Source organism: Podarcis cretensis (genome assembly GCF_951804945.1).
Source record: "Podarcis cretensis genome assembly, chromosome: 9".
In the NCBI taxonomy this organism is placed as follows: Eukaryota; Metazoa; Chordata; class Lepidosauria; order Squamata; family Lacertidae; genus Podarcis; species Podarcis cretensis.
In genome coordinates, this window is record NC_137178.1 from 78,457,858 (window position 1) to 78,475,426 (window position 17,569).

Genomic DNA, 17,569 nt, shown 5'->3' on the forward strand with positions numbered 1-17,569 from the left:
GGAGGGAGGGGGGGAGGGCGGGCGGCCGGCAGCCCCGCGCGCGTCCAGCGCCGCCTTTGATTGGGGCAGCGGCGCGGGCGAGGGGACGCGGCCTATCACGTTCGCCGAAGCCCGGGCGGGCGCCATCTTAACCCCGGGCGCACTCTTACGCAACCAGGCCGGCCATATTGCGCAGTCACCACCCGCCGAGGGGCGCCATCTTGGATTTCTGGGCGCGGGGGGGGAGGGGGCGAGGTTCGGCCGCCTGGCGGCGTAGACTTATCAAGGGCTAGAGTCGCTTAAGTCGCCAACTCCCGGGTTCTTTAAAGATCTTTTCCCCACCTCGCCGAGCTGTTCCAGAATTGCACCCCTTCGACAGAGCGGCCCCTTCCGGCTCGGCTCGCGCTCGGCGCCACGTCGTCCACCTGCCACTCAGGACGCAGCACTTGCCGGGAAGCGGAGCGCGGTCTCCCCAGCTCGGGCTGCCGCAATGGATCCCTTGTCGCCTTGAAGGAGCCGCCAGGCCGGGGCATCTCGGGCGGGCTGCTCGGAAGGCGACATTTCTGGCTGCAAATCCAAACCGGCCCGAGCTCCTCTGAATTGCACCATTTACAAATCACGCAATATTGAGATAAGAAGCTGTATTGGCATTTTAAAAAAAGCTTTACATTTTTTTTTAAACCCACACATTTTTTCACCCAAATAAGCCTGGGTTCTTTTTGCTGCTGCCTTTTGCTTTGGGGAGGGCGCATTGCGATTCAGTCACAATTGTGTGTTAAAATCCTGGGTATATGCCTCTCTCTATTTTTTCTTTTTTTACAAGGGAGCGGGCGAAAGGAACCAAAAAGCTCTGCCTTCAGTCCCTTGTATGCGTCTCTCTGTTTTCTTATCTCTGTGTCTTTCTACTTGGCGGCGGCGGCGGCGATTAGGTTGGGCTGCTGAAGTCGCGCCGGAGCCATCTTTCGCCCTGGCAGCCAAGTTTCGGGCTCGGAGAGAGAAGCGGCTTAGAACGAAGCCCCAATTGGGAAAAGCTGGACCACAGTTTTTTAAGTTTTCCCGAGACGAAACTGAGAGCTGCCCTTGGAAAATAATGAAGTTCAAGATTTTAGCCTGGCTGTGATTGTTCTCCCTGAGCCCCCAACCTTTTACCTGCCACAACCCCCTCAGCACACGACGCGTGCCGCTCTTGGGCAGTCGGGGGTCTTTCTTTAAAAACGTTTAATTACATCACCATCATATTATTTCCACCCCACCCCAATATAAAGCTAGCATTACAAATCGGAAGGATTCCCTTTTCTCTGCTGCCGCCTGGATTTTCATCAGAAAAACCTCACTTCAGAAGGAACCTGAGAGTTTCACCCCCAGAGTTTCTGTCTCTAACAGAGTATTATTGCTTCTATAAAAATATCAAACCAAAGTGGTGGTTTTGAGTTTCAGTCATTGGCAGATGGGATTGGGCTTGTCTGTATCACTAAACTATTGCATAAAATACTGTGTATGCTTTTCATTTCCAAATAAGGGTAATTGCATAGTGACCAACATCACATCTGTGAGCTTCTCTGCATATTATTTCGTGTTTTAGCTAATATCAGTTGAACTCCTGTTAACATTCAGCTATGTGTGTGGAAATTGGCTCTATCTTACTCCAAAAACAACCAAGAAGTATGCCACAAATAGTTTAAATGCTATTTTTATTGTGTTTTAACAGATGTGACCAACATAATAGTTTTCTCTGGAAGTATAATTTAAGTGGGGAGGAACCCCCAGGGAATTTTTTACCCCCAACAGTTTGTCATCTGTGGACAATCTGGACTCCCAAGTTTTTCGGGGGGGGGACTTATTTGTTTGCAGGCGGGTCTTCTGCCTATCATGATAATGATGGCAGAGGCAGCAGCAGCAGTGAGCAGAATTTTGAGCCACCCGCTTGAATTTAACAGTTCTGCAATCCTAATTGTGCCAAGCCCATTCCCAACACACACACCCCGTGTCCAGGGCAGGAGCAGCATAATTCAGATTGTGGTGTGAGTTCAAGCTGATGGCCCACATCATTGATGAATCATCCATCCCCTTTCTGAGACAGGCAGCCCTCCCCTTTTGCTGGCAGCACCGATGGCTGAGCAGCACTGCAGAACACAGCTGTGCACCCAGACTCTCGGTGTCACTCACTGTCTTAATTAAGTCACTCCTGACCTTTGCACACTGAGTCTAGGGGTGGCATCATTAAGATGGCGGTGCATGAGCACATGGGCTGGAGCTATACTTAGCACCACTACCAGGTTGCTCCCCACCCACCCAAGGCCTGCCTGACAGGCCAGCCAGGCTGGCAGCATCTCTTCAGGAGCAGCAGGGAACCTGCGTGACCCTGCAGATGATGCTGGACTCCCAACTCCCAGCAGCCCTTGCCAGCGTGGCCAGTGGTCAAGAGTAGGGGAGTTGTAGCCCAGCCCACAGGTTAGCCATCCCTGCATTAGGGACTGCAGATGCATGTTTTAGGATGCACACTTCCGTTGGGGGACAGGGGACAAGGTTGGCCAAGCCTGATGAGTCTTACTGCCCCCGCCGTATGCACACAAACGCATCCAAACTCCCTCCCAGTAATCATTTCAGGGTTAAGACTGGCAACTTGAGGAACGGCTAAGGGAGCTGGGCATGCTTAGCCTGGAGAAGAGGAGGTTAAGGGGTGATATGATAGCCATGTTCAAATATATAAAAGGATACCACAGAGAGGAGGGAGAAAGGTTGTTTTCTGCTGCTCCAGAGAAGCGGACACGGAGCAATGGTTCCAAACTACAAGAAAGAAGATTCCACCTAAACATTAGGAAGAACTTCCTGACAGTAAGAGCTGTTCGACAGTGGAATTTCCTGCCAAGGAGTGTGGAGGAGTCTCCTTCTTTGGAGGTCTTTAAGCAGAGGCTTGACAACCATATGTCAGGAGTGCTCTGATGGTGTTTCCTGCTTGGCAGGGGGTTGGACTCGATGGCCTTTGTGGTCTCTTCCAACTCTATGATTCTATGATTCTATTCTATGAACTTGGGTTTCTGTTTTGTTTCTTTAAATGGGAGTGGAAAGCAGACTGTGGTTATCTCCCAAGAGACCTCTCTGCATTTCAAAACTAAAGCAGAAATAAAGCTGCCTTTCATTAAGTCCATCATTACTGACCCTTCACATGGAGGAATACAGTGGTACCTCAGGTTACAGACGCTTCAGGTTACAGACTCCGCTAACCCAGAAATAGTACCTCGGGTTAAGAACTTTGCTTCAGGATGAGAACAGAAATCGCATGGTGGCAGTGGGAGGCCCCATTTGCTAAAGTGGCACATCAGGTTAAGAACAGTTTCAGGTTAAGAACAGACCTCCAGAACAAATTAAGTTCTTAACCTGAGGTACCACTATACCTGATAAGCTTCCCTGAAAGACAGTAGGGAAATCACTCATATTACTTATTGAATATGATGAATGGTTTCTTATTAAGATTCATTCCAAACCACGTTCTGACCTGGCTTTTGGGTGAAAACAGACTTGCAACAGACCCTGGTGGATAATGTGTGCTGGGGACTAGGGTGGTGACCATTATGTCCCCACCTGTCCAGCCTAGGTGGTACAGAATGACAATGACTCCAATCCTTCCTTGTTGGTTGGTCTCAGGTGGTGCTGGGTGACTTCTATTCCACCCCATGGTCTCTTCATGGATAAGGGTCCCATCTTATCTATGATCCATCATGCTCTTCAGCATCTAAACAAAGCCAACCAGAGGTTTAGGCAGCGATGTCACCAATATGCAGATGATAGACAGCTCTACCTCTCTTTTTTGCCTAAATCGCCCATGAAGGTTGTGGACCACATGAACTGGGTGCCTGAGATGGATGAAGAGGAAGCTGAAATTTAAGCTGGGTAAAAACAGGTTTTGACGGTTGCTACTCTGGATTGAGCTCTTATACAGGAACACCTTCTAGCATCTTAGACTTTATACCAGCTGTGAACCTAATTAGAGTGGCTAGGACAGGATAGGAACCTCCAAGTTAAGACTGCTATTGTGCCCTATCATGTAGGGCTACCTATGAAACTACAGCTAGTGCAAAATGCAGTTACTCAGATGCGAACAAAACCAGGACACCTGAACATGTGACACCATTTTTTGCACCAACTGAACTGGTTACCAATAATAATTATTATTATCTTATTTAAAGCCCAGGTTAACTTAAAGGCCACCTTTACTTGTCTGATGCTGCCCATATGCCACTACGGAGGTCCTGCTCTTCTACCTCCTTACTGAGAAGATTGGTTAGGCTAGAGAGTGTGAGAGAGAGCAGGGCTTTCTTGGGGGTGGCCCCAGTAATGGAACTCCTTTCTGTTAACCTACACTTTGCCCTTTCAGTCTAAGCCTTTAGAAGGAACTTGAAAGCACAACTCTTTTCAACTGCCTTTCTTTGAGGGCACAAATGGCTTCTGCGATTCAAAGAAGTGTTTTGTTTCATTTTCAGATGGCACCTGCATCCTTATAAGTTACACACATTGCATCTTATGTATATTGCTTTGTGAGGGCTTGGCCTTAAAGGGCACCTTATAAATGCTTCCAATGATGAAATAAATAACTTCACCTCGTTTAAAAATGGGCTTTTGAAGTGCATTTATTCCAAGCAAGTTCTGATGTTCTGCCATTTAAGCTATATGGCTGAAGCGCACCCTTTCTCCAGAGTGATCTCTGCTGTTTTGCCTTAAAAACAAAACTAAAATGCTCTTAAAAGTTTGCTCAGCCTTATGTGGGCACTCTCCTAATCAGAACAATCAAGAAAATGAACTAGCATGTTCTCCCTGTAAAAGTGATTAGAAGTGCAATCTGCAACTTCCTGTCCAGAGCTGCCTTTTCTTCTTCCCCTATTCTTGACCCAGTCGGACAGAAGGAGCTGGTGACCAAAGACTGCAGCAGCAGCAGCAGCAGCAGAAACTACTGTGGAGCCAGTCCTACAGCAAAGGTAGGCGTTAGCTGGGGCAGGAGATTGGGGTTGAGGGCTCCTATATGAGACATATAAGCTTATAGCCAGGATCTGGAGAGGGAAAATAGAAAGTATTGAGTGGGGTGGATGGGGAGAAAAGCAATTCATCATTTTTATGAATTATTCATAGTTGGTGAGCTCTGTCCAGAATAAGAGAGATCTTATCTAGGAGTTTGCTCTCTTTTTTGAAAAATCTGAAGAAGGGAGAGCTGCTAAGGAAAGCAAAAAGCCACCAAATGCGCCCCCCCCCTCTCCTAATAAAAACCAATAAGGATCGAGTTTCCAAAGGGGTAGCTGTGCTTGCTGTTTTTGCTCCAGCAAAAGAGCCACTTTAAAGACTAACAAAAGTATGCTGGTATAAGCATTCATGGACTACAGTTCACTTCATCAAATGCATGGTATGGTTATCTGTGGAATCAGACAATAGTCCATGAAAGTTGATGCCCAGACAAATGTGTCAGCCTTTAAGGTGCCACAAGACTCTTTGTTTTTAATAAAAATCAGTAACTTACAATGCACAGGCTTATATTGTGTGAGACATGCTCTGGAAACTAAAACTGCTATATCAGGGACTACAAATCATGACCCCTCTTGTCAACTCACTTTTTAATCATTAAAACAGTGTGCCTTGATACTATTATAGTGTAGTTGCAATATTTGTCTGATACTGTCTGCGTACTAAAAATGTAATAAAATAAGGGTGTGGATGCACAGCCCTTATAACCACACAATCATTGACTATGGATATGTGCCCTGCTTCAACGACTGCAGTTTTAATAGGTCCATAGTGCTAAAAAAAGAGTAGTCCCCAGACCTGTAAGACAAGGAAACTCTTAAATTTCTGAGGAAATCCAGGTTCTGAGCCCTCACGGTTGTGAATAAATATAACAAATGGTTACAAGAGTGCTACTGTCAAAACTCATAAGCAACCAAATGGTCTGTACATATTCTTTTTTTATATATTCCATCATGTTTGGGGTGGGGCTTTCATTATTACTGACCACAATTGTCACTGCTGCATGGCTGACACATTGGTTATACTGTAATTGCAACATCGCACACGTCATGAAAATATACAAGAGACAAAAATGCTGTCCACTCACAAATTTTCCCCTACTACAAAGGGAACCACATCATTTGCAATGAGAAAAAAAGGAACCAAGCTCAAGTCATTATAGAAAAGGATTTATACACTGAACCACCACCACCAAGCCTTTCAAGGTACAGCCAGGATTATCATAGCAAGCAGGTGCACCCTGGGGGCAAGGGAAAGCCCCTGTCTCACTGGAGCTTAATGTAATTTCCTGAGACTGCTGCTGCTGCATGGATGGGGAGCACATCCAATTCCCTTGCACTGGGCTTCTTTAAAGTTCTGACTAATGCAGACATGGTTACTGATCCCTCGAGTTGGGGCAAATGCATTGGCAACCCCACTCCTCATTCTGGTGATGTGCATCCATGTAAGCAAGCGGAACAGGACAGTGCAGAACTAGCCAGACCACAGAGGTCCTTCATCCTATTGAGATAAGTTTGTTCCAAGAGTATAGAAAAAGCCAGGCCCACATTGAGATGGGAAGGTGGCTGCCTCGATTTCTAGACATCATTAAAGAGTGGCAACAGGCAAGATAGTATTATTTAATTAATGTGTGTGCACACCTGCAGAGGCAGTGGAGCCACTTGGATTTTATGGCACAGGGCAAAGATGTCTTTTGCTGCACCCATGAAGCAGGGAAGAGCCCTCGTGTTCTTTAATCCTGTACAAGGAATAAGGGGTAAAGCGAAGAAGGCTGAGATTGCTTAGCACAAAAAATCTCCAGGGTGGCCACTAGTTTTGTCACCATTTTGTGAGAGAGATTAAATCACATACCAAAAATTTAGGTTTGCACAATTGCAACTGGGGTGCCATTAATTCACTTCTTTGAAAAAAGAAACCTGGACATTTCCCAGTTAGGAAAGTGACAGACACTAAAAATTTGGGATAACCATTGATTCATGGAAGTTGTACAACATCCCCATAAAAAAATTAGAACAGAATTCCACCCACCACCCAATTACTGGAGAACAGGAAGACAACCATTCCCACTTATTAGGTTATAATTAAATGAATTATACAAGAGGACACCAACCTGTTGGTCAAGGGCCTTCCACAAGTTTTGGGTTCCTGCCCCTTGTGGTCCCACCCTCTCATCCTCCAGGTGTTAACATCATCTGAGTTTGCACACTTTTTCTTGATCTTCCATCAAGTGCAGCAATACAATAAGAGGCTTATTTTGACCTTACCTGCCAAATGAATCTCACTGCGTACAAGCAACAAACCAAGAGTTAAAGCTTTCCCTGGACTGCACTATTTTAGGCTGCAGGTGAAGGGTTGAATATTTGAGTTCTCTCCCATCCTAAATAAATTCACCTTCCTGCATGAAGGAACTGCTTCCACCTGTAGCCTGAAGCAGTTTAGCCCCCCAAAATATCTTGCTACTGTACTTGACTCTGCTGAACGTATGAACTATCCCTAGCAGGGTTAACCCCAGATACGTTGCTGCTTGAAGTGGAACATCTAAGCACCACTCCTTCCCACTAATAAACAAACAGGAGGTGTAAGTCACTAGGAAGTTCTTCTGCACAAGTGTGAATATAATAAATGGGAGCGATGCAAGAGCCCAGGGTACCCCTGCAATGCTCCCATGCATTTCAGCAGCAGCTTGTGCTGGATAATTTCCCACTGACTGTGGCCTGATCTCTGAGGCTGCAAACTCTCCTCATTTAGAACAGCATCTAAGAACTTTGGCTTGTTTGCATTTTTCAGGCTTTTCCTCCTTTCTTTTCTTTTTTAAAGAACATGCCTCCATTCATGGCTAATGAGAGTTTCTATGAATCTGAGGACTCCTTCACATTACAACATATTGGATCTCTGCTCATCTTCTCCGTCACCTTTCTCCTGGGCCTCCCTGGAAATGGCTTGGTAATCTGGGTCGTTGCTCTGAAAATGAAGCGAACGGTGAACACGGTTTGGTTTCTGCACCTTGCCGTGGCTGACTTTGTGTGCTGCCTCTCCCTGCCTTTCTCCATTGTCCACCTGGCGCTGCATCAGCAGTGGCCTTTCGGGTGGTTTTTCTGCAAGATTATCCCGTCTGCCATCATCTTCAACATGTTTGCCAGTGTCTTCCTCCTCACCACCATCAGCATCGACAGGTGTCTTGTGGTGACGAAGCCTGTCTGGTGTCAGAATCACCGGACAGTAAGGTTCGCATCCGTGGTCTGTGGTGTTACCTGGTTCCTAGCTTTCATTATGTGTTTTCCTGCTTTCTTCTATCGCGAAATCTCCATTGATGAATCGGGCAATGCCAGGTGTGTCTACAATTGGCACGGTGAGGAATATGAGGAAGGATGGCCAGATTATTTGTTTCCCAGCAACGAAGAGTTTTCTAGTCAACGTCCTACCTTTGTGGCTAGTAGCTATGAAGATATTTTCACAGACAGAATTTTGGATGTGTATTCTGAGTACCATATTCTTGATGCAGACAAAAGCAAGGCTTGGTATTCCAGCACACCAAACACTCTTGGCACTAATAGAGATACAGATTCATTGACGGTGGAAGTCACCAGCCCAAAATACGTGTCACACGAATCTTCCTACCCAGCTACTGCCATATCCAATGTTATTTATTCCGATCTTCCCGACTATTTTCTTTTTGGCAATTACTCTGGCAACCTCCCGATTAGCAATGACTCAGTGGCAATGCCCTTTTATGATGAGCTGCCAAGCGTTCTTGTGTCCATTACCGTCACCCGAAGCATCTTTGGTTTTCTCCTCCCCTTCGGACTCATGGCTGCCTGCTACGTCCTTATTGCCCGCAAGATGCTCAGAAACCAATTTGCAAAGTCCCGTGTGAAGGCTTTGCGGGTGATCCTGCTTGTGATAGTCACTTTCTTTCTCTGTTGGGCTCCTTATCATGTCATTGGGGTGCTGTATCTCCTGGCTAACCCCAGCACAGCACTTTATGAAACACTGGCTTTGTGGAACCATGTTTCCACAGCATTGGCCTATGCCAACAGCTGCATCAACCCACTTCTTTATGTCTTTGTGGGGAAAAAATTCAGGGAAAAAGCACGCCAGACGGTGCAAGGGATTTTGGAAGGGGCGTTCAGTGAGGAAGGAACATGCTCCACTGCCTTCTCCCAGGAAAGAAGCAAGTCTACAGTTGACCATGATATTGATGTTTCCGCCCTCTAAAATGGAGCTTCCAGGCAACTAAACTGTCCTTGCTACTGTGGATTCTTGACTGGCACAGATGTGGCCACTTTGAATTAGTATCTGGAGCTCTTGCATATGCAGAGAGAAGCCACACCTTGTGAATCCCCTTTGTGCTGCGGTGTGAGGGGGTCAAGTGAAGTTCTGGGTTACACCACAGAAGGGAGATGGGGACAACTGCCTATCTTTGCAATATGTGTGGTGGTGGTGGTGGTATCCAAATTTGTCAAAAAATTTCTAGCACTGCAAATGTGCCCTACAGTATTACTTGACTTGTTATATATTTTTTTTCCTGTTGATGAAAGGAAGTAGCATAGCCATGTATGACGAGCCAGAATAAGCTTTAGCGGTGGCACAGAAATCTTGCAAGAAGTGTCAGCAGCTTTGTTTTGTAAGTGGTCTGCATTCACCAAAAACAGTCAAAGAAAACTGGACGCAGTGCTTAATTTCTAAAAGCAAAGCAGGGAAGAGGTAGGCAAGGGTTGAGCCTACGTTCTGCAAGCAGATCTAGGAGGAAAGCCCCTTTGCTTAACTTTAGGTGGGAACGGCTGCTCAACAGAAAGGAAAAGGTAGTCAAAGGGGTGGTGGTGGTCAACAGGCATGGCTAGAACCTGCAGAACCAAGCCAAATAGTACCTGCAGACTTGAGTATCCTGTCCATTTTCAGGGCTACTGGAGACTCCATTCAAAATGTGCTTATTTCCAGAGCATACCTTAGGGGCTGCCTAGTTAATGAATTCTCTCCTACTGCAAATTCACCCAACCTGGGCACCTTTCCAGAAGCACTGTAAGGCCTACATTTTAGTACTAGCACCGGGAGAGTGAGTTAAGAGAAGTGGGGTACAATTTATTCTGTTCAGCTGCAGATGCATTGCTTTTGTCCCAGTTTTTTGCTGTTACGTATTTGGATTGGGGTAGGTTGCAAACATGTACTAATAAATAAGTTGCTTTTAACCCTCTGAATTGACTTTTCCCTCTTCACATTTATCCTATAGTTACTCTCCCTTCCTAGCAACACTAGGTGACTTTAATTTGGAACCGCTTAGTCCTTCTGCCTCAATACTGGGGGGGGGGGGGGAGAGTGTGTGAGAGAAACCAACTAGGGTGACAGAGAGCCTGAGCACCCAGGAAGCAGCCTGGCTCTATCAGTCTCCAGGCATCTCAATAGCAGAACCCTTACAGGCAATTTACACCAAAAGCCAGATCAGAAGACCCAATAAAGACCTGGACGCTGCGTTGCTCTTAGTCTTTTCTCTCTCTATTCCTAAGGGATGGGAGGTTGTTTTTCTTTTCCATCCACGGGTAGAGGTAGGAGGAAGTGGCTCCTTTCCATCTTCTCTTGAAAGCATTGGACAGAGGCCAACAGAGCAACCTCATGATTCCTTGTTGGGGAGGAACTTTCTCCTTTCCTTGACAAATCAAGGGAAACTGCAAGCCAAGCAAGAACATAAAACTATGGTTTAATGTGAGGAGGGGAGGAGAGAGAGAGAGTTCACTGAAGATATAAGGCAGGGAAACTATTCCTTTCCCTTCTCCATAAGGAAGTATTTTCAGTTAAATCTCATCTCTGTCTCTTTCAGAAATATGTGAAGGGAGAGAAGGAAAATTCTAACTTTCATTCCTTCTTGTGGCCCTTTTGCCTCCTTCCCATCCCCTTGCTGTCTTGTTCATGCTTTGTTTTTGGTTATGCTATTCTGTAAAATGTACCCTATGTATTAATAACACACCACTATTACAACAGGGAATTACAAGGATATATTCTATTATGTGTATACAAAACTGCACCTAGCAGCTTGGTGATCAAGCTATTAAGGATGGCCTTGAATTGAGTGACCCCTCTGCATCAGGCAGGGCATAGGCAAGAAGCTACTATTTCTTCCCCACCCGTCCTCCAAGGAGGTCAAAGTCATGGGCATCCCTTTAACAACAACCCTGAGAGGTAGGTTAGCTTGCAAGATAGCAACTGGCCCAGTCACCCAGTGAGCTTTGTGGCTGAGGAGACATTCAAAGCAGGTCTGCCTGGTCAAAGTTTGTTGTAACCTTTGAATCCAGCAGCAGGACAGATCCAGTTGGGGCTGCAGATGCACCAGCTAAGGAGCCAACCAGGAACCACTGTGCCTGAGGCTGTCACACAGGAGCCCCATAAGAACCTCCTGAACCACTGAGGTCTATAGGGACAGGCCCTCGCAGAACACCAGGAACCAAATGTTTCCCACAAGTCCTAATCGGTCTAGTGACACAGGGAGGACACCAGGCTATGGGACAGAGGAGTTTCTGTCTACAGGCCAGGTGGCTGGCCCTTCAAGTGTCTGAGGTTGTCTATGGGGGGCAGCACCAAGAAGAGGCAGTCTGGAGGCAGAGGCTTAGGCCTCACATAATGGGAATAAGTCTGACAGAGCCTCTGTTAAGTGTTCCCCCTTGAGATGGTTAGAGAACTCTGTGCCTGATCTACATTTCTTGACAAATGAGTCAAGAAAATGGACTAGGCCACTGTAGGACATGCATTTCTGGATGCTTCCCTGCATTTGAAAAAGAAAAATGAAAAAAAGGTTCTAGCTCAACCCACTCTCCAGCAGTTTTCTCCTTGCAAGGAAAAGTAACCTAGGGAAACATACAAAAATGGCGCTCCCTCACTTGGCCATTCTAAAATGATGCAATCCAATCATTACCACCTCATTTGTTGTGTGTGTACACCAGGCCCACCAGTATGTAGCAGATATACCTAAAAGGAAAGGTTTGAAGAAAGCCTGTTGGTATGCATGTTGAAGAAAAGGGGGCTACAGAAGCCTTTGCTCATGCCCTGGAGAAAGTAGCTAAGTGCAAAACATGATTCCCTTTGAATGCTGCAGGTCTGATGAAAAGCCCTTTGGGCTCAAATTGTCTATTTCTAAACTCGAATCAGCAAGGAAGTCAGCTGACTTCCATATGTGCATCATGCTCCACCCAATCACTGCACCCAGCCTTTCTCAACTATGCTCAAAAGACCAGTTCCCTTTTGAAAGTCAAAGTTGCTCAATAAATAGCATAGCTCAGCAAAAATAATGTGCCAAAAAAAAAGTCTCCACTCATGACTTTTATTTTGGATCACACTCCGTCACTCCTTTGAAACAAGGAAGCACCCATCACTGACTAATCTAAAAGTTTCCTGCAGCACTGGACCTGAAGGTCTTTGAGCTGTGAAGTTGTACTGAATACAAGAAAATTTAAGAACAAAAGTAGATTCCTGCACTGATGGCTTCTAGAACTCCTGACTGCTGATAGGCTCTTACATCAACTCACCCAACAAAATTTCCTCTACTGAAATTTACTGTGGTGCAATGAATACTGTTAGTGTTGGATCATTCAGCAATGACCCTGGGCACCTCACTCTCTGAACCTCACACAGTTGCTGTGAAAAGAAAACAGGGTTAGCCCAAATATGTTGCCTGAGCTCCTTAGAAGAAGGGTAGGATACAAATATCAAAAACAAACAAATTTAAGTGATTCAACTCAGTTTTAAAATATCTTGGTAGGGCTGTTTCTACACTGCGATTAAGATCTGTTGCACCTAGCCAAGGCGGTGTTAATTACATTATTAAAAAAACCAAACTTCTGGACTAATAAGGTCCTAATTCTATGTCCTAGAACATTGATCCATAATAAATATTTATAAAAGTATGTAATCCTTTATGATAATACAGACGACTTTTAACTCACCAGGGGGTAAGGCCAAAATCATGTACAGCCATATCTTGAAAGTTGAGCAGCTTAGTTCCCAAACGTTTTGGCTCCCGAACGGTTTGCAAATTATTTCCTGCAGCCAATCAGAAGCTGCGCTTTGGTTTTTGAACATTTTGGAAGTCGAACGGACTTCCAGAACAGATTCCATTCGACTTCCAAGGTACGACTGTATAGTCAAAACACATTGGGTTCAACAGTGAGTAGAATTGCCAAAGTCTTTTTTCTCCATACATATATATATTGCCAAGTGTGTAAAGCTGAATGTGCACAAGTGAAACGTGTGTATGTTGTGAGTTACCGGAACTAAAAATCAGGGCCATCCAATTAAACAGAAGGCAATAATTGAGGACAATGTAAAGTACTTCTTTACCCAATGCATAATCAGTTTATGGAATTTACTGCTAATGGCTGTCCGCTTAGGTGGCTTTCAAAGGGGGCTGGACAAATTCATGGGAGAATGATTCTATCAATGACCACTAGTCATGATGTCTGTATAGAAACTCCATGACCAGAGCCGGCATGCCTCTGAGGATGCGCAAGAGAGAGCTGCCGCCTTCATGCCCTGCCTATGGGCTTCCCTGAGTAATCTAGCTGGCCACTGTGGAAATCAAGATGCCGGAACAGATGAAAGTTAAACTTCATCTGCTCTCATAGAGCTCTGTCTAGGTTTGTAATTTATCTCTGTTTACATAAGTTATTCCACAATTTGGAAGAAGGTACAGGGTTATAAAGACTAGGACTAGCTGCCTGAGAAAGTTTCTATCCAAATGCGATTTTGGTTTTAAACACAGTGTAAAGTAGTCTCTATGGGAGTATACTGTATTTAATTATGGGGTATCAGAGTTTTTAGGGGGCTAACCAGGTTGGGATATCAGGATTGTTGGTTTTTGAATGTCTGATGCAGATTCTTTCAATTTCGTTGTTCTGTATGGGACAATGACAATAAAGATTATTGTTTTGTATCGTATTGTATTATTCTGTATAATTTATTCTGCTTTTACTAATAATGAGAAGGAGCAATGCAAGGGCTCTCAAGCCACATCCCTAGTGAAATAAACTATTTTCAAACACCTTCCTGGATTCTAGGATTTCAGCCCCCAATTTCAATAATATCTTTAAAATCATAACGGACAAAGCATTTTTTAAAAAGAAAAAGGATGCAGTGTTTCTCAAAACATTGAATTCTGCACTTTCTGTGCTCCTGCAAAATTCACCGTATAGACACTACTCTGCACGAAGGGATGGCTTTGGGCTCTGGTTGTAACATGAGGTGGTACAAATGTAAGGAATAAACTGGAATCAAGCATATGTAAAATGACAGGCTTTGTTTCAGTAAGAACAAGGCTGTATTTCCTTTGTCCAAATTCCAGCCCAATGATGTGAGTTGCACCTTACGAGTTGCCACAGACAAATTAAAACAGGGGCACCAAAGGGATTAAACCATAAACATTCACTTTTTTAATTAAGAAAGCATGCAAAAAAAAATAAATCTGTGAGGCCACACCCCTCTCCCATCTCCTTGACATAAAGCATTGTGGGCTGCACTGAAGCGGGGGGGCAGGCGAGGAATCTCTCTCCGCGGCAGGCAGGCAGGCAGGCTGGCCGGCCAGCCCTCTGTGCTGCTGACCCTTGTTTTTCCAGGACAGGCTGTGTCAGCTGCTCACAGTGCAGAATTCCAGTGCTGAGTCTATGACTTCATGTGTCCATTCCAATACTAACCCACTTGAGAATGATGCAGTTAATTCAGAGGCATAAGGGAGGATGTGGCTAATTTGCACACTGACTGGCATATATTTACATATGCAAACAAGGCGCCTTTAAATACCTATAGGAGTGATCTTTTATTCCCTCCACCTTCTGTGGATTTTATTCTTCGAAAACTTGTAAAAAGCACCAGCTGGCATCTGGAGGAGAAGTCATCTCTACAGCGTGTTCCACAGACACTCGCCAACAAGAATCTCCTGTTCCTGGTCACATCATTCTCATCTTGGGACAGTGTAGACAACCATCAAAACTCCTCCAGGAATTCAGCTCAGGGATTTTCCACTCCTCTCAGTACACACAATGATGGCCCCATTCCCCAACAACCAAAAATTCCCTCCCTCCAAAATCCAATGGAACAGTGAGTTAAAAGCAGTGCTACAGAACCTTCCCACCCTCGGGCACAGCACTTTCCTATGATGTTTTTTGCTTCCAACTTAAGTTTCTTCTTCACACAAAGCAGGCTTGCAGCTGAAAGAGTATGCAGATTAACAAGAGGTCTGGCAAAAGAGAGTCACACTAGAAACTGAAAACAAAGCAGCAAAGAGGTCACCTAGCCAGATCCAGTTCAAAATTCAATCCTACACTGGCACCCTTCTTCTTCCTTGTCTCCTAAGGACTGCCATACAACTGAACTTCTGCCCTTCCTGACCCCACGTGACTTGGAAGGGCCCTTCCAACTTTCCCTCCTATTCCAGCTATACACTTTCGGCATCTTCTTCACAGAGATATTCCACAATCACTTAGCCTCTACCAGAAAGCTTTAAACCCTCCACCCACCAAGCTCTGCTCAGCATTACATTCCTCCTTTCACCTTAAGTTTATCCACGAAACAGGGACCACCAGTTGCTTATTTTATATAAGGCAGACAAGACACCCTCAGCTCTTACTCTTGCATCACAAGCCACAACACTTTCTAGAGAATTGAGAGGAAGTCAAATTCAGGAGTTGAAAAACAAAACCTTGCAGGGTAGAGAAGTTACTTCTTGATTTTTATGTCTTATCTGCATATTCAAATAAGAGCCTTACTGCATTATGAGAGAAGGCAGCAGGAGGGGGGCGGAACTGTGATAAGACAAGCCCTGAGGATTCTGGTTCGATCTTGGTACCCAAGCCACATGATGCGGATACAAGCCAGACCTGTCAAGCTTTCATCGTCTGCCGAGGGGGAAAGTGCAAAATGGCAGTGATTGAAAAAGGCAGTGTAGAAAAAAGGTAAAGGCCCCCATCATCTATACCAGACACTCAGTCCCTACCAAGCAGCAGACTCGTAACCACAATGTTTCAGCTAGAGGGAAGTCCTCACCTTCCACTAAGGCAAGCCTGTCTCTGTCAAACTCCAATATTCCAGCTCTTCTCCACACCCAGAGCCTCATATTCTGTGCACTTGTTAATCCTGCTGCTCCTGCTGGTGTGAGAAAGTTCACAGACCTCCTTTCAACGCCGGTCTAACCCTCCCCTCCCCTCCCCCCCTTTACAACATTTAAGAAAGAACATAATTATTACAGACTTTCAAGATTCACGGGGCTCTCTCACTTTTGTAGCCAATAAAACAGAGTCACTGGCCACCTTGAAGGGAAAGCGGGATTGTTAAAACGCAGGTGATGCAGGAAGAGAAAGGTGCCCTCAAGAATTCCTCCTTCCGAGGTCTTCTCATGACACCAAAAAACAGTTTTCCTACCCTCCATCCCACACAGGGTGCCAGTAAACACATAAAATCCGAAGCTGGAAGATGGAGCAGAAGGGCTGTGCACTATTATTGATGATGATAATAATAATAATAATAATAAAGAAGAAGAAAATAAGGTAAAACAGGGAGCGCAAGGAAGGATTATCTTCGGCAGCATCTTGCGGCAGCTTCTCTGGCGGAAGTAGAGAATATATATCTATATACAGGCAAGGAAAGAGGCTGGAGGTGCTGGTCTTGTGATCCAAACCCCAGACTCCCCTTCCCATACCCTACATGAGGGATGTGCTATCAAGTCTGTAACTTGCTAGGTGATCAAATCCCAGTTGAAATCATCAGGGATTTCCTCATTGGCACCTGGAGGCGGCCGTGGAACCAGATGATGACCTGAATGCATTGCAGAAAGGAAGAAAACAGGAAACAAGTGGTCTGTTATGTAGAATTCTTGATAATAAACTACTATGATCATTACAGAGCAGCTCAGTTCAGTTGAAACTCTGCACATGCCCCCAAATGGTGTTTTTGGCTTGGCCCTGGTGGCATATGTGAGACTGTCAACATATTCAGGCCCTTAAACAGGAGGCTGCAATTGCTTCAATTAATTCCGGAATCCAATGTCATATCTAATGCAAGCAACACTTTGTCTGTTATCTCTTGTGAGTGAATGGATTGAGCCTAAAAGCATATCCTGCATTTCCTGAGAGGGCCAAGCTGAACCATTTTCCAGCAAAGGTGAGATCACCTCATTAGAATGAGATCTGAGTCGTGGACTTTGCTTTAACCCTGTGGTAAAACAGCTGGCATGACTTAGGCAGACCCAGGAAAACACATTACCTGTGTCTTTCTACTATAATGACTCATTGCGAAAAGCCTGGTTCAGATTGAAGTGAGGTTTACTGGTAAGTTTCCCCTGTTACTGGATGTATACTGTATTCATAGTTTGTACAGCCATTTGGGATCACACCAGAAGGCTGTTCTGCTTTCAGATGCTCTATAGGTGGGTGTCAGAGCTGCCCGAGGTCCCAGCTCACAAAGGACCAACGCCAGTCCGTTGTTATATATAAAAGTCTTTATTGAAGTGCAGTTTCGATTTCAAAGCCGCAGCGCGCAGCTCTACGTCTTAAACTCTAGACCGCTGAAGCTCCGTCTGAGTCTCCTCCCCCCAGACACCAGTTTAAGA

At 45.2% G+C, this 17,569-nt stretch overlaps 2 protein-coding genes across 4 annotated transcripts in view; one reads left to right on the forward strand and one right to left on the reverse strand.

Moving 5' to 3' along the window:
• Positions 1-3,941: 3,941 nt before the first annotated feature.
• On the forward strand, positions 3,942-10,184 carry C3AR1 (complement C3a receptor 1). Of its 2 annotated transcripts, none has more exons than XM_079991673.1 (2): positions 3,942-4,952; positions 7,777-10,184. In XM_079991673.1, the coding sequence occupies exon 2, from the start codon at positions 7,810-7,812 to the stop codon at positions 9,202-9,204; it is 1,395 nt and encodes a 464-aa protein (XP_079847799.1). In that variant the 5' UTR covers positions 3,942-4,952; positions 7,777-7,809; the 3' UTR covers positions 9,205-10,184. The 2 variants fall into 2 exon arrangements, with proteins under 2 accessions (XP_079847799.1, XP_079847798.1); XM_079991672.1 differs by having other exon boundaries at positions 3,943-4,952; positions 7,807-10,184.
• A 4,192-nt stretch (positions 10,185-14,376) lies between these two features.
• FOXJ2 (forkhead box J2) overlaps positions 14,377-17,569 on the reverse strand; it is a 31,676-nt gene continuing 28,483 nt past the window's right edge. For both annotated transcript variants that reach the window (XM_079991623.1, XM_079991622.1), the window contains exon 11: positions 14,377-16,776. In XM_079991623.1, the coding sequence (XP_079847749.1) occupies positions 16,697-16,776 (80 nt within the window). In that variant the 3' untranslated portion in view covers positions 14,377-16,696. The remainder of the gene's footprint in view (positions 16,777-17,569) is intronic.

Excerpts from the sequence above, each read along its gene's own strand:
- C3AR1 (XM_079991673.1), top strand. The coding sequence starts at position 7,810 with ATGCCTCCATTCATGGCTAATGAGAGTTTCTATGAATCTGAGGACTCC.